This window comes from Motacilla alba, chromosome 1 (assembly GCF_015832195.1).
Source record: "Motacilla alba alba isolate MOTALB_02 chromosome 1, Motacilla_alba_V1.0_pri, whole genome shotgun sequence".
Taxonomy (NCBI): Eukaryota; Metazoa; Chordata; class Aves; order Passeriformes; family Motacillidae; genus Motacilla; species Motacilla alba.
The window spans coordinates 84173889-84198856 of record NC_052016.1 but is presented as its reverse complement, the minus strand read 5'-3'; the positions used below and the strand labels follow the sequence as shown (position 1 = coordinate 84198856).

Genomic DNA, 24968 nt, shown 5'->3' with positions numbered 1-24968 from the left:
AACAGACTTGAATTACACCTATCCAACTAAGCAAACCAGCATGATCCAGAAAGTCCTCAATTTCAATTAGCTGTTATTTTCTATGCCTGAAAGTACTATGACCATACTGACATAGTATTTTAGGGTTGCTGTTCAGTTCTGCAGACCAGTTCTCCACTATAAAAAACATCTAAGGATATGGAAGTCTCCTGGAAGAGACTAAAGGACTGAGGGTGTTTGGACACATCATCCTGTTTGCTAGTTTGTTTGAATTAAAATTGAAGGTTTGGAATGAGAACCTGCCATTTTCCCTAAGCCTATCTGAATATTAAATAATTGTGCAGAAGGCAAAGCTTTCAGGACAGAAATATTCTCTTACCCACGGGAAAGCAAGCAAATGCATTTCATAAGCATGAAACCTTAACTAATCAGGGCTTCTGATCATTACATTTTCTCACTTATTTTGAATAAATAAAACATACCTTATGTAAAAAAGCATAGCTGTGTATCTTGAGTCTTGAGAACATCTGCCTTTAATTGTCAATAAAGTCCAAAATTTAAAAAAAATGCAGTACTGAAGGAATGTCTATAAATTTAATCAACTATGACCCATTGCTCACCACTTTTCAACAGATAGGGAAAAAGGAATTGAGCTGTAAAATTTGTTCTGGGCAGGAACTTGGCATCTGCTATCAAGTCAGAGTCCAGAGAAAATTAGCATCATGAATTTCAAATACATTGGCTTATCTCATGTAACTCAAAGCCCAGAGATTTGATTTAAATCATAATGGACTAAATCCTCCCAGACAGTCAGACCCATGCATGGGACAGGAAGGATTCTGGCAAAGAGAGAAAAGGGAGTAGAAGAGTCCCAAAAGATTTTGCTTTGGTAGGGTGAACTGTTTGACATCCATTTTCCAATGCTAGAAGTAGATGTAAATACTATTTAATCCATTCCCATGTCTCTCCCATTAAGTACTATTTAATAAAAAGCTTTTGAGCGCTGCATTCATCGATCCCATCCTTTTTGACTGCACAGTTTCATCAGACACTGTGATAGGTGAAGGCCTTTTGATGGCTTTCTAAAAATGCTATTTTCATTTTTAATTAGGACTCACCAGCAAACAGCAACCCTGCTCTCTCATAACCAACTCCCAGCTTTAGAAGATATGCTTGAAGCTAAAAGAGTGTGAACTCCCCATGCCAACAAAAAGCATAAACAACACTAGTAAAGAGAATCAGAACTGCAGAAGGAACACCCTGTAGCCCAGAGAGCCACAAGAAAGCTCATACTCTTGAAAAAGTAGGGCTGGAAAGGTTAGATTTCTCATATTTGATAGACCAATCTCATCATAGATAAGTAGCAAAATGGAGAGAAATACTGGAATCCCTCATTAATAATTTATCCAAAACTACAGACAAGTTTACTTTTGTTTAAGAAGAAAATACCTGCTAAGGTAACAAAGTGTGTTTCATAACACTGTAAGATCAAAGCATTCACAGAATTTACAGTAACAAGGAGAAGGTGAAATACCTTCTCATCAGTATTCTGCAGCACTTTGTTATCTGAAATGCTCTTTTCAAAACACTTCTATCAGTCATCAGAGATTATACTCTTTAGGGGAGAACAGAATTAATGTGGCATTTGCCTTGCCTCTCTTCAAGCTAACTCATGCTAGAGCAGTTCTGATGTCTTCTGTGTCAACTTGTACACCTGCCATTGGCTTGGTATCAGAAGAAAACATTCCACTTCTGCACAGTAAAAAACATTTTGGTTTTCACATTTTCAAGGAGCAGTCAGAAGCATTTCATCAAACCTGTGAAAGTGCTGGGATTTCTAGAGTGGGCCAGGTTCTTCCGTGACACAAGCCAGATCTAAAAGACTGCTCAGCGCTCAACAGCTCAGAAGAAGATGCAAAAGCGGATGAAGGACTTAGCCTATGGTTTTACTCATAATATTAGATATTGTTTTGGTAATTGAGTTTGTAGAATAGAGTCCTCACCTATTTTCAGTGGTGTCACCTTCCCCATAATGTGTGCTGCCTTTTTCCTAACCTGGAAATGAAACTCAAGGTAATTTTAGTAAGGAGTCAATATAAAAGGGGATTTTGATTTGAAGGCCTTCAAGGGCAGTTATGGAAAGATGTCCACAAAATCCCATCCCTCCTAGGGGTGAGTACATTTTCATAGGTTTTAGGAAATTAATATAATTTATAAAAATCACCAATTAGGAGGACAAGTGGTGATGCAATTCTCCCCCAGGTGAACCCCCTTCTCTGGAGCCCCCCTTCAGCACTAGCTGTACCTTGTCTATGAAATGTATCTCGAAGAGTTGTTCTTGGCCTTGGCCCTCTTCCTTCCCAGGAAGAAGCAAGATAGGATAGGGACCTTGTACCTCATGGGGCTTGGAGCTATGGAATTGGTTTTGTCTTTCAGCTTAAGGAAAGGTCATAGAAAAGTAGAGGGAAAACGAGTTAGTAATACAATAGACTACAGAGCTACAAATACATGTGTGACGAATATAGAAAACACATAAAAGAAAAAAAGGCAAAACCCAAACCAGCACCATGTGTGTATCACTGCAATTATTTTGGCAGAATAATTCCTAATTGAAATTTCCTGGCACCTCATTTTCCCCGCAGAGCACCATCTGAGGAACATGAGAGCAGTTTGAAGACAGTCTCGTTATCTACAGTATCTTTCTACTGCCTGTCTTGATCTGGGGAAGAGGTCATTCAATCTTTTGGAAGAACAATTTGTAAGATGAGTCAAGGATAAAGGCAGGACTTGGAGAGGACAATTTCATCCATAGCAAAGATGCAATGTTTTACTTATAATTGGACAGCCACTCCAAATAATTTCTAAATACCAAACAGTTCTTTCTATTCATGCATGTTTTAGGTGCAGTGATTTCAAAGAAAGTTCAGTATGTGGTGCATACTTTGCAAAGCAAACAGGAACACATAATTATCTCCCATAATTATTTAAATAGTTCTCAAACAATCTCTTTTCCAAATTACATTACTGTGCAACTGGAACCATTACAAATGATCATATTGTTTAATTAGCCAGTTTCTCCTAATTTCTTCTACATTTCAGATTTTTAATTAACATTTCATAGCTCTTAAACTGAGTGTAATTACTAACAGCTCACATGAACTCCAAACTAAAATTAAATCTTTTAATAAACTGCTATTCTGAAAACTGTAAGAAAATTTAATATTTAATAATTAAGCATTTGTTTGGCTAAAATCCTTACCTATTACAAATTAAGAATTAGTTCAACAGTCAACACAAAGATGAACTAAAATGCCCAAGCATACAGCAGTCTCTGTTTCAGAAACTAAAATAGAAACATAGAAAAAAAAAAAGTGTATGCTGCATCGTACATAAAAAATGTATGTTCTCATTTTCAGCTTCTAAAAGAGATGGAAGGCAGAGTTTTGACTTGGGTGAAGATAAAGGCCACAGAGAAGGTCTAAAAAGGCTAAATTAATGGTGGGGTGCTGCCATCTTGGAAGAAGGCAAGGAAGGCATTGATTTGTACAATCAGTGAAAATGATTAGGGTACAATCCAAGGCTTGGGAGGTATAGCAGGAGACTGTTCCTAAAGATAAGGAAAGATATTAGAGAAGCAAATAATTTAGATGTGATAGACATTAATGGGAAATTATGGAGAAAATCAAACGAAAGTAAACTCAGCAAGGCTGAGAGGAAAGGAAAAGAATTTTGCTATTTTAAGGAAAATGCTGTTTTAAGGAAAGGATTAAGTGTAAAGGGCCATCACCTTGAAAAGTGGAATTCAACCTGTGCAAGGAATAGGTTGAAAAGGTCTCCTGGGTGAAGAGCAGAAAGGATGGAAGTGTTCTGGAGAGCAAAAAGAATTTTATTAAATACAAAAGCAAAGAGCTATGCTATTGCAGAGGAAGGGTACAGAGCACAGTGATAAAACAATATGAATGCTTTTAGAACCCTTCAGCAACCTCAGAATAAAAAACACTATACAGAAAGCTTAAATAAGGACACCTATTTATGGACAAGGACACAGGAACAGCACCAGTGTGAAGGAGTAATACTGCAAAGGTTATGACACAGTACAAGTTATAGTTTGTAAGGGACATAAGAGGCAACAAAAAAGGTTAATAGAAGGACTAGACAGTGAAACACTTTATTTCTGTAATGGGAAAAAAGAGCATACAATGAATGAAGCAGAGAAGTCTTAAGTATTCAACACCTACCTTCTTTCAGTCATTTATTCTCCCCCACTCCACATTAATTAATCCCGCTTTAACAGTTGAACAGGATTGTGAAGGAACAAGCTGGGAATTACTGAGTAGTAATCTGAGCCAGGCCAGCATCTGAACTGCCCCCCACACTCCATTAGGAAGTAGGTGAAAATGTCTCTGAACCTAATCCACCTCAAAATATCGTCAACAACATGAATTTGTTTAAAGGCAAAAAAAGCTTTGGACTGAAATTCCTTCTTTAACTTGTTCAGAGCAGGAATTTCTCCCAAAGTCTCCTTTTTTTTTGGTAACACTCCTATAGCAGAGTATTACATGAGAGCCTAAAATAGTGTCCTTAATATTTTGTTGGAGCTGCTCCCTCTTGCATGGTGAGCTTTACCAGCAAATGAAACAGAGAGCAAGAAGAAAAATACTCTCTAATGTAGATGGCTGGGTCCTAGTCCTTGTCTCTTATCCACAGTGAAAGCATGCCAGTAGGAAAGGAAGAGGATGAGATCTAGTGCTTAGGTGTATTTCAGATTTGGAAAATTTCTGTTTGTGCCCTTGAGATAGAGAGAGGAACTGAAAAAATTCCCCCACATCAAGGGTGAATGCCCTAATCACCAAATTAGTTATGGGATTAACACAAAGAAAACTTCCAATTAAGCCTTGGATTTTTTCCAGCCACAGTTATTTGATGCATTCAAATGCTTCTGAGACTTTAAATCACACTGTTCAGCAAATTTGCAGTTTCTTCGTAAATATAAACACAGAGCCCTAATGAATATTGCCTGAAGGTGAAGAGAGAAGGAAAGAAAACTTATAATTAGTTGAGCCAGAATACAATTTTCTGACAAATTGTTCAGCTGGCAATTATGGCCTTCATCCCTGCCACCCCACTTCCCCCTGGCTTCTTCTAGTGGATCTTCTCTGCTTCCAGAGGAAACCTCCAGCTTGGAAAACACTTTGCTTCCTTCATGTCATGGCAGAACTGCAGAGCAGCAGCAGCTCCTTCACCATAATATCAGTTACATTGCATAAATATGAAAAATCAGAGTGTATTATTTCATAGGAAATGCTTTTAAGCTCCGTATGTTCCTAGCACTGTTCTCACTCACCTGTCTCCCTTCTCATCCTCACATTTTTAAAAATAACACCAAGTTATTGTTCAGTCTTTGTGATAGAAGGCATATGTAGAGCACTAATTAGCAACAAAGGGTGAGAACACTGTATTAGCTAAGTCTTGAAAATATTTCTTATTCACACAGCCATTACCTCACTTTTATCAGGCTCGTATCTGAGTCAGCAATTTTGCCCAAGCTGTTGTTCGAGGAGCAATGCAATAGCCAGATGGCAAAGGCAGCATCCACATCATCTTCATATTCAGTGCTCACTGAGAAGGAGAGGAATGAAGCCACATTTAACTCTCCAGAAAAGGTCTGGGGAAAGCAGTGCAACTGTTCATCAGATTTGGACTTCATCACCACTCCTCCCAACTGCAAACCATCAATGTATTGCAGGGAGTTGCAGCCAACCATTCCAGAACTGCCAGTCTGTCTCTCCATTTTTGACGTCTATAAAATATTTTATCAAAGCCATCTCGACATCTTTTCCATAAGGAGACTAGGAATTGATAGATTTTGGTGGAGTTAGCTTTCCTTCACCTTTCTCATAGTTTTGCATAAGGAAACCACTGTTGCCAAGCTATCATTTTAAACTGCTAAATTTGTGTGTCAGGAATATTTTATTTTCTCCTTATGTTTTAAGTCAATAATCTTAAATGTTTCTGCTGTGTGCCAGTTATGTTTTGCTATTTGAAAGTGGAACCTAAACTACCAAATATCTTATTTTCACTGTAGGACAAATCCATGTACCTTAGATCTTAATCCAGTCCATCACCCTTCAAATAATCAACTCAATCCATCTCCACCCTTCTGACAATCACTTCTCATTTCATCAAGGAGAGAAGGAGCCCTCCTTGTGCCACCATAGGTAAATCCCCGTCACTCAGCAACTACACGTCGTGACTTCGTCCTTCCATGTTCAGTGCTCTCACCACTGCACATGGACCAGAGCTGCTTTTAGGGTTTCCCCTTTCAAGGATGCCTTGCCCAGTTCCAGAAGAGAACGACAGTCTCTCACCTTTTCGGGACACCAGTCCCCCCCCAATATTTCACCCCCTGGGGCCGAGGGGTCTCACCATCACTTCATCACCTGTCGTCTCCGCTCACATCGCTCCTTTGGCGCCGCCTCCCCCTAAAACGCAGTCTCTGTATTACAGGAAAGGTTCTATCCATGGCTATACAAGAAAAAGTCCAGCCAAAAGCCACTCCATCATCTCCTCCACCTAGGATTTTCTCAACTTCTCCCAGTCCTTCTTCACTTGCACAACTCTACATCACACTTGCGCATTCCTTCTTATCCGTTTCTCTCCTCCCTCAGCTCCCGGAGGATCAGCATTTGCAAGGTTTTCCATCGTCTCACAGAAGGGTTAAAATCACAGTCTCTGCTTATCTCGAACTCCGGGCACTCTTCCCTTGTGGGCCCCCCCCTTCTCTTCCTCGGCCAGGCCGGTGCTTATCAAGTTCAAGATAGCACTGGCACCTCTCTCTTTCCCTCTCTCTCCTGAGGGGGGGGGGGGGGCTGCCCGTCACCTCTCTGAGTTCTTCCACCCTTCCATCATCTCCCGTCTCTGCCCGAGGCTCCGGCCCACCTCCCTCGGCCGCATGGTTTTCCCCTCCCCCGCCCAGCCCGAAGCTGGGCAGGGGAGGTCTGAACTCTCCTCCGACCGGAACCAAAAGAGGACGATCCCCTGGGAGCCCTCGCTTTTAACCCCTGTGTTCTCAGAGGCGGATCCATATCCTCAATGGTCAATTGTGGTAAGAGAAATAAGGTTCTGTGAGCAACAGTCTAAAGTTTTAAATCCTTGTTTGTCATCTGGGGTAGATGTACAACTGAAATTCTCTGAAAAGCATCTTCAGTACCCTTCAGGCTCTAAGAAGCCTTCTCCCAAAAAGGGAATGTTGGCTTAAGAAAGCAGAAGTTTAGCTATTTCCTTCCAGTTAGAACCTGGGATGCACCATTCTACATACTCATGTTTTACACTCAGCAACCCCATTAGGACTCTTCCAAAACCAAAAGTATTTACATTATTGACACAGGAATGACCAACAGGCACACAACAGAATCAAGCTGAACCTGAGGAGCATGAGTGACAACTCAATAAATAGCTCAGGCCCATATTGAATGCATATGCTGCATTACTTGACTTGCAGCTCAATTTCACACAGCATGTGATAGAAAAAGGAATTCAAACAGGAAGAGTGAATATCTGCTTATAAAAGAAAAAAAAAATTAATACTCACGTAGGACTTGATATATTTAAGAATTCCTAAAGGAATTTCAATATAGTTCAATTGTATTTGTTCATAAGCAGCAGCACATTACAGGCAGCCTGTGATTAATCTCACCCACAGAAAATGAAAGGCTTGTGGAGAGCTTTAAAAGTGGTTAATATAATAGAGACAGCAATTTGTTTTAATGAAAGTTACTCTCAGCCTTCAACTAGCTTGAGTGGCCAAAAAACCCTCTCAGGATCTGCACTGCCAAACTTGCAAGCTTCATTGCAGGTACCTAGAAAATCACTCCTCAAGGAAGTGGGAAAGAGGCAGGTGTCCCTGAAGGCTTCCAGAAGGAAAACCTCTCTGCTCAACTTTCAGCCTTTTTGTCATCAGGCAGGTTCACCTAACAGAGTTTAAAAGATTCATCTCTAATCCCAGTAGTTAATGGTGTATTATTAAACACTTCACTTTAATTATGAAGTAAGTATTTGTCAATCTTCTTTGCTTTCATTCTGGATGTGATTACCCTTCCAGGCCGCTGCTGCCAAAAGTTAATGGCTTGATTTCAGAGGTTGGTAGATGTTATTTTACTGTAGAGTTTCTGCACAGGCAACAACCTACCACCAATAAAAGAAGAAAAATATTGGAATCAGACACAGAAAAGTTGCAAGAAAAACATGATACGCTGAGGAAAAATAGTAAATTTAGAATGTATGATTTTTCTCTCATTGCATATATATCTGCAGAATACCTTGATCAATAAACACTTACTAAAGCTGAGAGAAACAGAACAAGCAAGCATTCTTGGCTGGCCTCAGTTATTGTAACCAAAATAGACCAAGTTGCAGAAAAATGTATTTTTAATTTCATCTTGACAGAGAAAGAAAATGAGGTTCATCTGTGTGCCTCCTAAAGTTCTTCCAAACCAAAAAAGCTGTGTAAGAGTTATTATTAGTTACATAAATCTTGGAAGCTTGTTGCAATCCCGACTGTGATCACTAATGACTACAGAGCAGAAATCACAGTAAAAATTTAGCAACAAAGTGGTTTATCTACCTGAAGCAGTAAGAGCGGCCCTACACTCCCCCTGATAACTTCAGCTTCCACTTGTCTGACCTGTTTTTTCTCCTTGTTCCCATCACCATAAGATTTCATTTGACCTGTGGGCTCAAATGAACAATTCTGTGGGGTTTTTTTTGGTTTTTGTTGTGGGGTTTTTTTTGGTTTTGTTTTTTGGGTGGGGTTTTTTTGGGTTTTTTTAATGTCTTTTTTTTTTTTTTACAGAAAAGCCCATTCATCTTTACAAAAGCCCATTCATTTTCAGCATATACACTGATTCTCTCTCAGAAGCTTCCATTGCTCCACTCTCCCTTTCCAGGCATCACCAGCCCTCCTCCTCATCCTTCTCTAGTTACCTTCTGGCATCCAGCTTGTATGGGATACACAGTGCCACGGGAATGATGAAGTTTCAGCAGAATTCAAGACTTTTTCATGCCTCTCCTGACAAAGCTGTTTTTAATAGCCTCCCTCCTTTCCTTTACGTAGCCCATGCTGCTGGTCCCTGGGCCTTCCTTCCAATGTTTCCTTCCCCTGCACCTGCTTTTACTCTACGAGACATCTTTGGTAAATACTGAAAAGTATCCCCAGTGACATTCCCCACCACTGATTCATCTACTCCTCCTTTAGCTCAGCCACTCTCTACTTCCTTTTAATACCTTCATTTTAACTCCAAGAAATCTCACACCAACAGTCACTGAGACCTTTTCAATGTCCAGGATTTGTTCCTCAAAATCCCAAAGCATTTCATGTCTCTGCTTCTCTTTCTACATGTAATACTGTTGATTTCTTTGAAAAATACCACATGAAAACTTACTTTGGCCATTTTCTTTTTTTCAGTCCTTCTTTCCATGGAGAGAAAGGAGCCAACCTGGCTCTGTCATTTCCCCCATCTCTCTCCTATAAAACCTGTGCTTCCCACCTGTCTTATCAGCTGGGATTCATCTCACCTCCCCATTGACACATCTGCACTGTAAATGTCTACAGTGCAGCCTGTTAGACACAGATGGTAATTTTTTGGCCTTTACATCAACAGGGAAATATGTCCCTTTAGTGCACAACTCACCTTCCCCCAAGTCACCTTTTAAAAGAGGACAAATGGGTTGTGCCCCCAAATTCACTGCTTTTCTGCATCACCCATAAGAGGATCCTCAACAATGAAGTCAGACAGATGTAGCTTGTTAAAATTAAACAACAAAACAAACCCTCAGATTGCATCTATATCTGTCTTAGAAGCTGCCTATGCAAGTTCAACACGACTCAGAAGCTTGTCACGCCTCCTTTCATGTTTCTTCTGATCACCACCACAGTGCAGATCTTGGTCCTACAACTTGTACATCAGACTTAACTCTGTTTTTTTTTTAAACTCTTTTTTTTTTTCATCAGGAGATCCCTAAGTCCTGAACATGTTTCCAACTTAAAGCAAAATTGCTCTTCAAACCTCTTCCCATGGTTCTCCATTGCCTCCAGCCCCCAAAGCCAGGCCAATGGTACTTTGTGCAAACGTTATTTATCTCATCACCATTTAGAGCACTGACTGACGCACTGCATCGTATCAGAAACTGTAACAATACTGTATTGCTCTATTCCTTCTTCTCCTGAAATAACTTAATTTCTCATCTTAAATTCAAATCACTAATTCTTAAAGAAAGAGATAATAATTCTGTTCTGCATTCACCTGTCTTGCAATGGGAGAGTATATCATGACTATGCCTTTAAGGTATTATAAATACAAGTAAATAACACATACAATAACACAATTACATTGGTTTTGCTTACAGCTACGCAATTTTTCTTGGGCATTAAGCAAAAGAAAAATGAGACCTAGCAAATGATTCTGTGGAACTCCCTCAAATTAGAATATTTCCTTTATTAGAAATGCCACATAAGAAATAAGAGAAGAGTAATAGGAAAACATTAGCAGATTTATGAAATTACCAAAAAGCACAGATATAATTGTATCTAGTTTATTGCTAATTTGTAGAGCTCAGAATACTTCTGTACATTTACTTTCCTGTGTTTTCCTGATCTGGCTTTGGGTTTCTTCATTTTGCTGTAGCTTACAGACTTGAACTTGACAGCACTAGAAAAATAAGGCAAGTCTACAAAGTTGTTTTCACAGATTTATCCAGCTGTAGGAAAAATATTACAAGAATGTCCTACTTATTTTGATATTCTGAAACTGTAAACCTTCCCAGGTTTTCAGAAGTAGGGTTTCAAGAGCAATTCTTTCTATTTGTAAGAGGTTATTTAGTTATTCCCATCTGTCAGTAAAAATCAGAAACTGCCCTTTTGGATGGCAGGCAAAAAACTATGCAAGGTCACCTCTGCAACCTGAAGTTGTTTAAGATCGCTTAAGCTATTTTACAGCTCTGCTTATAAACAGCTACAATAATAGGATTTTTACTATCCCCAAAATAAAATCATTATCTTAATGTTGAAGACAAAGACACAAATGGTGAACTTTTTAATACCTAGAGTATCCATTGCCATACTTAACCCCATTTCTGCTAAGTTATATATGTACATATACTTGCAAGCAGGGCAGAGCTCATTTTCAGATCTTTAATTTGATGACTTTTTCTTTTCTTTAAATGTTGTTGATTGAAATCAGTGTCTTAATGTTGCACAGCATTGTCTTTTGTTTACTGCAAGTGATTAAGGCAGCCAGTGGCAGTAATTTTTCTCAGCGCTATAAAACACCACAAAATAACACTTTCCAGTTCTTCATTTATTCATGTTGCATAAAATACAGATGGAAATTCACTTACATTCCAGTACTGCAGTTCATATGCAGACAACAGCCAGCTTCTGTCAAGGGAGTAAAGCTTTAACACACCTCGTCCACAACACAAGAGAATCCTGTGTTGGTTATGGGATATAAGGGTTTTTGTGCTAAGGCACGTTCACTATGAATTGGCACTCGCTCTGTGAGCTGCTGAGTTAGGCACTGGCGTAACTCTTTGTGTGCAGACTGCATCAGCTTGACCAAAATTTTTCGTTTATCAATAGGAAAACTAGACATAACTTCCACATTCAGAAGTAAGAATGATTCCGACAGTGTTTTTTGTGATAGCCTCTGTGTCACATTCAGCAAAGGGAGTTTTAGTTTCCTGAGATGTCTAATATTCTTCTCACATTTCCTCTCCCAAGCAGTTACTGCACTCCTTAAAATGACTTCTGAGAAAACTCAGAAAATATAGTGCAATTCATCCAACCTACATTTCACAAACTTAAAAAGGAATAAAAATGTTGTTAAAGCTGCATAAATGACAACTTAATCCCACATCAGGTAGAGGTAAACATAGCAAGAAGCCAAATTAAATGCCATCTCTTTTTCTGTTTTTCTCCTTGGACTGCCATACACCAAACATTTCATATGATCTATGAGGTTTCCAGGATAATAAAGCAAAAAGATACATTTGTTTAATTCTTTTTGTATTTACAGCAAGACAAATTGTCTTGTTTTGAAACACCAGGGCTGATTGGAGTTGTACAACAGGGTATAAAATTGTCATTGCAGCAGTCAGTGTTTGCATATAGTCAAATATCACACTGACAGTACTAGAGGAGTTCATTGTGCTTTGAAAGAATTGTATCTGTTCATTGTTGTCTGAACTAAACCCTTGAAATCTTGCTTTACACTTCTAATTTTCTAATTTTACTCTGTTTGCAATGTGTACAGACTGATCCAAGATGCAAATACAAATCTGGAAAAATACCAGAAAGTTATTTTTACCTTTGTTGTGCTGGCTCTACTAAGATGTTTTGATATTTACACAAAACACGTTTTCTGTTTGCAATTTTTCTTCTGTTTATTCTGTGAAAAACTGAAGTGATAGCCACCCATGTTTTGGTTCCTGAAACTATCCTTCCATATTTAAGCTTATGGCCTCCATTAAAACCAGACATGTTTTAGAAGACATTGGGCACAAAAGCATTTTCAACAATGTCATCATGATCTGAAAATCTTATAGATCTAATAAGACCAGATGCTTACACATGGCTTACCCACACAGTTCACCCCCACTCCAGTTGAATCCCAGAGCACCCAGCATCTGCATGGAGAAACCTCCAGTGTGCTCACAACTGCTCCCCCTCACCCTGAGGTCTGGAGCCCTCATCAAAGCCCAAGACCAAGCAGCATCAGCCCCACCTTGTGCAGTTGTGAATGAGACCAGTTCACTGCACAAGCAGCACAAGGAGAGAGCTGGGGCAGACCCAAGGCTCCACAGAGCTCAGTGCCAGGAGGCCACAAATGCGGAAGGCTGAAGTGCAAGCATGGACAAATCTTAGCATGCACCAATTTTTGATTAATGCGCTTTCTAGTCCAAAGAGGGCAACTTCCAACATGAGTGGATTTTTTTCTTTCATAAATTTGTTCAATGCTTTCTTGAACCTCTAAAAACTTAGAGCATCCATTCATTGTCACCTGAGGGGAAAAGGTTCTATAGGTCAAATAAATGTTGCATGCAGAGGTATTTCTCTGACAGAGTTCTGCTCATTTTTGTCATCTATCTCTAGAATTACAACTGTTGACAAGATTTCCTCATCCTATCCAAAGCACTTTCTAAAATAAAAAAGACTGTCTATTTCTAAAAATCTCCTCTACCCTGAAGTGAGAGTCATGAACAGGAACTCATCTTTCCTTCCCAATGCAAAGCTATGCAAATCTAATAGGAATAACTAGGAGAACTTCCCGGCTTGCTTGGTGAAGGTGAGGCTGCGGGTTTTAGCTTTTATATTTTTCAGATTCTCTGCTGCTTTAGTTTGTGGGTCTGAGCTTCATATAAAGGGATAGTAAGCTCTCTTCACAGAGCAGGTAGATAAAACAATTCCTTCTCTAGCTGAGGACCAAGGACAGCTGATCCAGATCTCAGGCCCAAGAGTAAAAACAACGGTGGACTGAAGAGGGAAAAACAAGGATGGGGCTTCATGGGCTGGAGCTGCAATTGGACAATTAGCTAATGGACCAATATGCAAAAGGACCAAAACCTATAAAAGTGTGAGACCCTGTGACTAGTCATCCATTTTTTTATGACCATTTTGGGTTCACCTGGGTTATAGCTCTGGCTGGGCTCTTGTGCTGCCCAAGGTGGATCTAATAAATACCTCCTAATAAATACCTAATAAATACTACTCCTAATATATACCTACTTTATTCTTTAGCTCTGTCTAGTGTCTCTTCTAGGTCAGCCTTCACAAGGCATCAAAGGCACAGAATGCCCTTCAGTATCTGTACACCATAAGGAATTTGAGTACAGAAAGCTTTGTAAGAGGGACAGCCCTCTGGTATATCAACCACTGCTTTCATTTTTTATTGTCTGTAAACTTACTGTCTGTAAACTTCCTGTTCCATGAGCCAGGTCACTAATGAAGATGGTAAACAGCAGTGGTCCCATTGTCCAGCCTTGGAGCACACCACTGGTTACTGGTCCCTAGTTGGACTTCTTGCAGCTGATCACAACAACCTTTTGAGTTTATCTATTCAGCCAGTTTCTGGTACATCTCAGCATTCACTCACCTAGAAAATTAAATCCCCAACAGACAATAACGTAAACATTCTCTTGTAAAGTGAGTTGGACAGAAGAACCCAGAACGTTTTGGTGCAAAGTGCATCGCTTTGTAAGTCAAATACTTCAGTCCAGCTTCGTTCACTTTCAGCTGCAAGGTGCCTGCTGTGGAGAAAACAGTGGGATACCCAGTGCCACAGGCATTCTCTGTGGGGTTCAGACTTTCACTGTACATGAAAGCACAGCAATGATGCTAGTCTTACCTTAGCTTTTCTTCCCTAAGATAAAAGAAAAGGTCCTTAAGTGGGATGTAATATGTCCTAATATAATACTGAGGCTTTTATCAGTAGCATATAAAAATTCTGTTTCCCTTCAGTAGATCATCCCATGGCCATATGGATTTTCTGGGACATGATGGTCATTGTGATGTCCGTCAGACATCATGTTCTTCACAACTCCACTGGGAGCAACAGAGCTTACAGCAGGTCCTGAAGGCTGGTCTTCAGGGTTCAGCTGCTTTGCAGGAAGCAAGCATGCCATCATGGTGTCTCCCTCTGTCCAAAACCCACATAATTTTTATAGAGCCTGACTGGCCCATTGGTCAGTCCAACCTAAAACCTGAAGAGTATTCCCCAGGCCTAGGAGTCTGACACCTGCTGCTTAGAGCTCTGCTGAACTTGCAGGACCCACACCGTGGGACAGGATCCACAAACTGGCACATCACGCTCTCCATGTGTCACACATCCATCTCGTGGTGGAAAGACTACAGCACCAGCATTTTACAATTAGCCAGACAAATTCAGAGGCCACATAAAAGTGGGATCTAGAAGTTTTTAATCTGTTTAGTGTGTCTATCCTTTTAATTTTTTTGGTGAAAATGGGATTTCAGTTAAGGAAAGAAATCAATAGTAGCTCTGCCTTTGAGCCTTGTTTGTGAGGGCTAAGCGACCCTTGAGCCCAGTAATCCATAGAGGGCCTGTTCTCCATTCTTTCCTGTTTCTCATTTCATACCTTCGATCCTCCTAAAATCTCCTTTCCCCAGGCACTTAGGTCTGTGATTAATTTGGATATTTCACACTTTGCAGTGTGTGAAAGGTTTACTTACAATCATAAATGAACTAGGCTATAAATAAAGTCATCACTGTACACTGATTCACAGAGCTTCTTTCTTTTTCAGTTTTTTTTTTTTTTCATATATCTTAAGCAGCTGTATTACAAGATGGCAGCCTCAGCTAAAACAGGATGAAGAGACATAGGGCTAACTTCACCTTGTCTAGTTATTTGCCACCAGACAAAATGAATATAAAACTGCCACTATTCTGTTACAATAAAATTTCAAAACTTTTGCACCCACAAGTCTCAAGCAGCACACTTTCCAGCTACAATCTTATAACTAATCTTTACAAACAAACCTATCATTATATTTTGCGATTTAATAAAGCCCCATAAAATAAATAAAGTCACATAAAATGCAGATTCTTAATCAAAGTTATCTATTGCCTGGTTTCCAAATTAAACAATTGCAAGTGCTGAGATAACTATAAATATCTCTCCTCCTCATTGTTTCAATTCTAAAGAAATTACTGAAGAAGTGCAAGTTCACTTCTGTTTTGCCAGGGATCACTGAGAATTTCACAATATGTTTCAGAAAATCCTGGAATAGCAAAGGATCCCAAAATATTTGCAGAGGACAAAGCAGTCTGGCATTAGACTGCTGTCTGCTGATGGAGCATAAAAGCCACACAGGTAAGAAGTAGCTGATTATTTGAGAAGAGGTTGGAAAAGGATGATATTCATCTGTCAGGTGAAATATACTATATAATATTATATTATAACATATAATAAAAGATATTGTCTCTCTCTGAAAATCAAAGCTCAAAAATCCATGGGAAAAAGACTCAGATATGAAATGTAGGTCCCCAGAAAAATGTACTAGGAGGAAGAAGAAAGGGGAAAAAGAATGCTCTGCTTAAAAAACCCCAGATAGTATACTGCCATCACATACAAAATCAATTTTCTGTATTTGATTAAAAAACAGGTTTGTGTAAATCTCTTATCAGAAACCAGAAATTAATTATTTAACAAATGATTTCTACATACTCATAGGTGAAGGGCATTTCCTTTATTTTCTTTATGCCAAGAGAGATTAAAGATGACATGGGAGGAGGGTGTCAATACTGCTGCCTCTTCACGGGCTCAGTTCAGGAATCACTTTGGAAACTACAGAGATTTGGTGGCATCCTGAGTTTCCTTAGCAGAAATTAATGGCATGTCCTACTTAAAGCTCTCAGTTCAGGTAAAATATCCTGTATGTTTCTTCAGTCAGTGTCCTAGTGTATCTCCATAATGAAGCACTGCCTGTGCAGGAAGACAAATGCGATGCTCACTGCAGAAACAACGCTGAATTTTTCCACATTCAGAAAGGGCTTATTCAATGTCCACATTAAACCTACTGGACCACTAATTCCAGCTTGGAGGTCCATTAGGAAGTAGAGCTTTTGCACCCAGACAGAAAAGTAAAGTTATGCCCTCATTCAGAGAGGTAGATGGGAAATGAGGAAACTGCAGGGAAAAGCAAGAAAATAGAACTTTTTTTTAAGTCCGGAAAAAATAAAAGAAGCAAAAAATTTCAAAATATCTTTTACATCAACTTTCTTCTGTTAAGAAGGATTCAGGAGAACTTCAGTAAAACAAATAAGTCCTACACACCTTCTGGAACCCCTCTGCAGTTGTAAGTTACAATGATGAAAAAAAAAGGTGAAACGAGGTTAGTGTAGACCTGGTTCCATCCTGCCATACTGGACAGATATTACCATAATTATTTATGACATATTCCAAGAGCACTCTAGGAAAAACTACTTAAAAATTAATTTTAATGTACCTTTAGATACAAAAGATTCACATCATAAAGACAAATTGACATCCCAGGTTAAAAATGCTCTTCTAATGTAAAACCCAAATGCATGTCCCTTTATGTCCTGTTCAGCATTCAGCACTATTTTTTGGGGGGAGTGAGTATGGGTTTGTTTTGGTTTGGTTTTTTTCCCTCTTAAATACAGTAATTCAGTCTAAAGTTTTAATGTAAAACTCACATGGATGTTTATAATTGTGACGGAAATAAAATAGCTAGAGCCATTTAGCTCAGTCGAGCACGAGGAAAGATGGCTGGGGGTAAACCAGCAGTCTCAGCTTTCCTGGAGCACTGACAGACACGTCAAACACTAAGGGTCAACTTCCCCTTTTCACATGACATTGTGCCATTAAAATCTGCACAAAAACCTATTTGCAATCTATTAGGAAACCATAAGGTGATTTCTTTCAAAGTTTTAAAATATTATTTTAAAAGTGTTTCTCTGCAAGTGCAATAATTCATGGCACTGCTCACAGAACCAGCCCAACACAGAAGGCTGGTCATCAATCTGATCTAACATGAGCCTGTAGTGGCCAAAGAGAAGTAAATCCTGACACATTTCATTTTTACACACTGAATTGTCCAATTACATCCTATCCACTAAAAAAAACCCAACCCAAAGTCATATCTCCACTGATAATCATTCCTTCATGCACTTTTAGGCTTTAGATACCATGGTTACAGATACATGTATGGCTACAGATACAGATCAGCACGCATCATGCTATTGATTGAACAAAAATTTAGGCATTTTCAAAAGAAGGATGCAACCTCTTGGACTACCAGATGCAATAGCCAAAAATATGTAATCACTAGAAAAATAAAAAAGGATTTTAAAGGAAAGCGACTGGATTTTTTGTGTTTTAAGAAACAGACAATTCATACTACAACTGTCCTTTCACTGATTGTGTGCTATATGGGTTAAATCCTATAAAAGAATGAAAACACAGGAAAGTCACAGAAGTAATCTGATAATATTTTTCAATTACATAAGAAAATGATTATGATTATTTTTCATGTTGTTCCAAATAGGCATTTATTTTTCTCATTAGCAGGATAAATTAAGTTATACATTTTGATAACTGTAAAGTAGTTAATTTGTTTTCATAAACTTCTACAAAATTTCAACATGATCAAATACCATTTATTTCTAACTAATGATTCGGGAAGCCTCTGTTGAAAGATCCTTTCAACAAGTCTGCTTTGGGCATGCTAATGACAAGTACTGTCCTATTCTGTCAATCTCTGCAGCATCATTCCCAGAAATTTGTATTGAACACTTTATTATTTTTCCAGAGATACAAGCTAAGTATTTAAACCACTTCAATGACACACTGAGGTCAGCATGTCAGTTCTTGGTAGAAACGTCCCACCTTCCTCCATTTCAGGGCTCTGAGAGTCCATCAGGTTCACCAGCACTTGTCATTTTCTGTTCCTTAAAGCACAAATAGCTTCCTACACAGGAGACTCCCAACAAAGCGAAGCAACTACACAAAACCAACCAAGCAAGCAGTCCCATCGTGTAACAGCCTATCTGCTGGGCTTGGAGGGAATTTGCACTGAGATTCCTTTTCTTCACTTTTAGGAGTGGGAAAGCAGGAACCAGGTGCAAGGAAACAAGAAAGAAAATTGCTGCTTATATCTAAACATGCAGACCTTGTGGAAACATCACAGGAACCTCTCCTATTTTTGTCACAAAACTTACCACGTGGGGAAATTTCCTCAAATGCCATTTTCTAGTGGCAAATTGAGAATTTCAGCCCTTGTTTCTATCCACACACACACCCTGATGTATAATTGCTTCTAGTTTTCATTAAGTTGTGTGGCTACTGTAAACCAAAAATGTTTATTCACTACTGGCCAAAGAGAGGTAATTTGTGCTTGAGGGTGAGGGACAGACACACCATCTCATGACAACAAGCAGGTTTGCATTGATCACAGCTGGATTATTGGGTGGGAAGGCAGATGCCTTGTGTGCTATCACTCCCACAAATCAGACCCCTTACAGTCCCTAATTCTTTCCCTCATATTAATTTTTTTTCTCGGACCGGAAACTTATTGGGATGATCCTTCTTATTATACACCAAGAAAAAGATGGTGCAGGGGTGGAACACCACAGGTTTTCAGAAGCCTCCCTTATTACCCACACTCTTCTTCAAATAAAATGGACTTGTTCCTTGTGTCCTTTCTTTGTTCTTTTCCAGGGAAGCAGTGGCAATATAATAAACTGCAAGATTTGCAAACTGGTGGCAGAAGCAGTTAAAGAGTCTTAAAAATAATAAAATAAAATAATAATAATTAAAAATGCCACAGAGTAATATGCCTTGCAGTTGCCAGCTAAGAAAGCCACATGGGAAACCAACTCCTGCATTTTCCCAGCAAACAGGTTCACCCCACACTTTAGCGCCTCCCTAATAAGTCTATTTATGAAAAGTAAAAACTAAAATCCAAAAAACCACATGGAAGAAACCCAAAGATACAGCTTGAGAAATTCTCAAAAGTGAGGTAATTAGTCATGGACAAGCTGAAAAAAATCTTTGGTGGTAAACTTTTAATCAGCACATTTAAAAAATCTTCAAGCCTCTCTTTGGAAACACATGTTGAGACTCACTTTCTCAGAGTAAAACATACTGTAGATAAGCCATCTCATAAAATGCATTTGAATCACTCTTCCATTTCATCACTTTGTTTTCAGAAGTTGAGGTACATGAACATGTTCTGATGTCCCAATATCCTGATGTTTTGGCAAGAACTTTGCTTTACTGCCTGCCTGCTTAAAAGCCAGGCTGTCAAGATTATGCAGCATTTCAGCACCAAGTCTGGTGCTTCTTATTTAAATAATTTACTACTAAGATCCTCTGGTACATGTCCTCCTTGTGCTCCTCTTGCTTTCTCTGAGACTTGTGCGGCAGATGGTTCAAATGGCATGACACACACTTGGTGCAGAGAAGGAAAGTGACAAGTTGGGTGGGGCTTTGAGCAATCTGGTCTGACAGAAGGTGTGCTGTCTGTGGCATGGTGTTGGGAACTAGATGACCTATAAGGTTCCTTCCAACTCAAACCATTTTATGAAACCATTGCTGGAACTCTGGACACTGTCCCCCCAGGACCCAGACTCCTGGGCTGAGGAGAACCAGGTCTGATTATGAAGCTGTGTGGGTTTGGATGACTTGATGTACTTTGTGGTATCTTTCCTCTGTTATTTCTCAGACCCTTTTTTGCTCACGCACTAGGAGAAACTAGGACTCTGGTAAAACAGAAATGCAGAAACTGAGCTGCAAGTCCATATTTTTTTCCTTTTCTTCCCTTTTTTTTTTTTTTTTTTTACTGTTATCATTCTTTTGAAATCCTTCTTCCAATTTTCTTCTTTAATGGAAGATTTTCAATCTTACACCCAGAAAAAGGAATTTGAAAATGACCAAATGAATCATCCTCATATGAAAGCTGACTGTTAGCAACAAAATTTTAAGCTAATGCATTATATTGTATTTTTGCTAAATTCATGTGCACTCTGAACAAATAACCTAAAAGAGATTTCTGTTTCTCACAGTCCATTGTTCATTGATATGAATTTCTCTGAAATATTAATATTTCCAAAGCAATTCACAAACAAACAAACAAACCAAACAAACGGAAAGATTTGTTCAGGCTTGTATTGTACTTTCTGTGTTAACCTGTCACTTACAAAAAAAATATTGAATATACTATACAAGCAATGTGTTGAAATGTGAAGGAGTTGGTGGAGTACAGAATTATCTAACCCCAGGACATGGGATGTTTATTTTGCCCACCTCTGTGAGTTTATTTCTGTGTTAACACTGTATTAACAAACCTTTGCACTGCCCTGCAAATTAAAATACCTTAGGGAATTGGTATCATTTTGGTCCACCAAGCATTTACATTAATTTTGCATTATGCATGCAACCCCACACTTTCCCATTTACTAGTTACAGAGCAAACTTTAACTGAAGTCAATAATACACAATAATAGCCTCCCACTGTATGTTTACTAAGATACTCTCAAGTACTCAATGCATAGCAAGAATAGCATGATCATTTCACAAACCATTTCATCTCAATGCGAGGATGTGTGTATCTCCCTGCTATTATAAGAGCAAGTCTACAATACCAATATATAACATAACACTGAGAGGACATTCTTTGTTTTCTAAATCTTGTCAGCTCTCGAATGCCGGAAGGCATTGTGGGACTAACTGGATTGTATTCTTCCATGAAGAATACCACCCAGTGGAAGAAAAGGTGATGTTACTTTGGTTTTTTACCTTTTTTTTTCTTTGATGGAAAGGCAAGGCTGCCCTGTTAAGCAACCTTTGCCAGAGACTAATTCACTGGAAAATTGCTTCTCTAGTCCCAGCTCTTTTTTCTCTTGAATAGCACCTGCTTGTCTCCACTGGCAGATTAATATACACACATATGACAGACATAGCCAAAAATTCCTTTGCTTTTTCTGATTTCAAATTACATCTATTATTCATTGTTCTGATTACTATTTTCAATATTTTAAGTGTATTTTTCTAATACTATAACTATCCCAAATCACTATTAGAAATGTAAAATTTGTCAATGCACATTTTCTCCCAGTTTAGTTATGATTCTCTAAGGCCCTTACGCAGCCAATCACTGGGATAAGAAAGAGCTCCAAATAAAAAACCCAACACCTGAGAGGAAAAAAAAGTTCTTTCAATTACTCTAGGAACACATGGTCAATTTCTTTGGATAGCCAGAGGTGGGCAGGTATCAAATAACAGAAAAGCATTTTCCAAATATTAACCAAATAATTGAGAAAAGAAACTTTGTTATGGTGGTAAAGTCTACTGTTTTTTTAAAAAAACTTACAACCAAAGTGACTGTGTGTTAAAATGCACTTCAGATGGAATCACCAGCATGAACAGCTTACCTCTTAAATAACAAGGAAGCATCTAAATACAAGCAGCTTAACAGAAGTCATGTTAATAAATTCCCTTCAGTGACAGCACTTGAATTATCATTGAAAAAAAAAATAAAAAATAAGAAAGTTCTTTTAGTGCAACTGATGTGCTGTCTCTTTCAATGAAATTTTCATTTGCCAGTCATTATCATTTTGGTGGAAGACTAAATTATTTGCTGCTTGTCAGTGAGGGGCAGAGTGTAGACAAAATGTAAGAAGTTGACAAGTTAGATGATAGAAATGAATAAAATTTATGTTCATGTGAACCTAATGGCAAGTAATTATCTCTGAACTGGCAGTACAAATGTGCTTTTTCATCATGAATATCTGACGTGCATTAGAAATTTCCAGAAGACATATTATTTATACAGTAAAGCAACAGAGTGGAAAACTTGTTAAATATATGGCTTCTGCACCCAGCATTTAATAGAAAAGTTTAATTGAGTGGTGAACCTTCTAGAAAATTTTTATGCCATGTTAAAAGACAGGTGCTAAAAAAAAAAAAACAAAAACAACCCCATAAGTCCCTAAGTCAACATTCTAATTTTTTGTTTGTTTGTTTGTTTTTCAACATTTACCAGAATCTCAGATATGGCTGCATTGTATGTTCTGGTCACAACCTGCAGCATTAACAAAGCTGGCTATAAGAGGATGAGTGTGTGTGCGTGTGTGTCTGCAACACAACAGACAATATCACAAAATAGAGCACCTCCTAACACCAGTAACTGTACCTTGGCAGCCAGAAAGTTGCATGTATCAGAATTATGGTGGACTGTGCTACTGTTGTTCTTTCTCATGTGCTTGTGTACACTTACAGTCCCAGCACAGAAGTCTTGATTCATACTTTCTGTAATCTAGGATAGGAGCTGTGCCTCATTTGGATGCACGGCACTCTAGTCAGCATTTTGTGTATGACCCTGTACCTCGATTAGCAAACAATATTCGGATCCTGCTAGAAAGACAGAATGTTTAATTTCCTTGCAGACGGTGCAACATTATTCATCCCTTAAGTACTTAAGTGGTTCACTAATAATTTATCCTCACAATATCCCTGAAAGATGAACAGCTGGTATTATCCAAACTTACAGATGAGAAAACAAAGCACAGGAAGATCAAGGTCAAACATAAAGGGAGATGCCTATTTTGAGCATCTAGACCCAGGCCACTGCAGAATACACAGCACAACATGGCTGCAGCTGCAAACATTCACAAGCAGCTGGAAGGAGCCACCAGAGGAAAGCACAGTGAACTCTTCCTTCTCTGAGCAAATATTTTGCCATTAGAAGCTTCATTTAGCAGATCCATATAAAAGAAAATAGTTTTCATACCCAGAAACATCAGGAATTCTCAACACACTTGGTGCATTAGTGCTGAAAAATTACATGCATGTGTCTTGGAAGTTTTAAAAAGCAAATCAGGCCTATTCACTATATTTGGTTTCAAAGTACTTTTGCAGGAACTAAGTATTTTGAAGTTACGTAGGAGTACTACAAGTTCAACCTGTACAAAAATTATCTCAAAGAACATCTTATATACAAGTGGGCAGGATCTGCTCACTAATTTTTGGAGCTAACTGATTTTAAATCTAAAAGTGACTAAGCAAGTGTGTCTGATACTTCAAAAATGTTATTTTTGTATAATTATACTTCATAAAAATCCTTGAGCACCGCCTTGCAACAGAACAATGCAGAACAGGACAAACAGTCCTCCACAGAACTGACAACTCAGAGTGGATATAAAAAGCTACATTGGGCAGACTGCCTTGTACTCTTCAGCTACACTGTACTGAGTCCTTCCTTCCCAGGAGGAAGGAGGTAGGTGTGATTTGAGAAAACAGCACTCTCAAAGGATGACAACTACTCTCACAGGTACCATCCTAATGTTCTCTTCCCCAGAAGAAGCCCCTGTGCTCTCTCATAAGTGATTCTCTCTAGGCTCTTCCATCCAGGCACCTAAGAAGAGGGGATAGCCTGCTTGGATTTCCTCCCAGTTTAATACAGGCCCCCTGTGTCTTATTGAGTTGGCACCTCAGATAGTACAAACAATGGAAGGAGCTCAGTTAAGTGAAAATCAACCTGGCCCAAGTTTTCAGTCAACAAAGAAGAAAATTAGTTTTTTTGCAGTATTTCTCTTCACTGTCTGTCCCATTATCAAAATTTGTCGAATTCTGCTTGAGAATATCAAACTCAATAGTACAGCAGTCCTGACAACTTCATTATTGAAAGGGAATAATTTCAAAAAGCAGAACCCCCTCAGAGATTGCTGATGCTCTGAATGAATTTTCCATTTCATCAGATGAGAAATACAGTACTCTGAGCAAGCTTGCTTTCACTTCATTATTTCCTGATTTACAGAAAAGGCATTTTATTGACAACAAAATTACAATATTTATGTCTTTAACCCATATAAGGCTACATGCTATCATCTGACATCCATCAAAGACCAAGAGGTATCAAGAAATGTTAACTTATATTACTTGTGTGTGACAGAGGCAGCAAATATTACAGGACAACTGCATTAGTGCACACACACATCCTTCTGCTCATAGAAAAGTTGAATATAATATGTTTCCAAACCAGAACCATCTAAGAAATCAGTCTGTACTTAACACACAATCTAGACTGCAAATTCTTTGCTGGGTTTGCTGTATGTGGGTTTTCCCCCACCCACAGGAGGAGCTCTTTGATCGGTCTTGTGCAAAGCATCTGACACTGTCCCCCACAACATCCTTGTCTCTAAACTGGAGACACATGGATTTCACAGATGGGCCCCTTGGCAAATAAGGAACTGGCTGGATGGCTGCACTAAAAGAGTTACAGTTGATGGCTCAGTGTCCATGTGGAGACCAATGAAGATGGGTGTTCCTCGGGGGTCTGTTTGGGATTTTTTAACAGTACTGTTTGGGTACAGTTTAACACCTTTTTTGGAGACCTGGAGAGCTGGACTTGAGTGCAAGCTTGCCAGTGATACCAAGCTGTGTGGTGAGGCTGACAT

At 38.8% G+C, this 24968-nt stretch overlaps 1 protein-coding gene across 2 annotated transcripts in view; it reads right to left on the bottom strand.

The window, feature by feature from the left end:
* Positions 1–24968, bottom strand: part of HS6ST3 (heparan sulfate 6-O-sulfotransferase 3) — a 277624-nt gene that overhangs the window by 80474 nt on the left and 172182 nt on the right. Inside the window, exon 1 of one of the 2 annotated variants that reach the window (XM_038159151.1) lies at positions 5481–6071. The exons of the other annotated variant lie outside the window; for it this stretch is intronic. Coding sequence (XP_038015079.1) covers positions 5481–5770 — 290 coding nt within the window. The 5' untranslated portion in view covers positions 5771–6071. Of the gene's footprint in view, positions 1–5480; positions 6072–24968 lie in introns of those variants that run through there. 2 annotated transcript variants of the gene reach the window in all.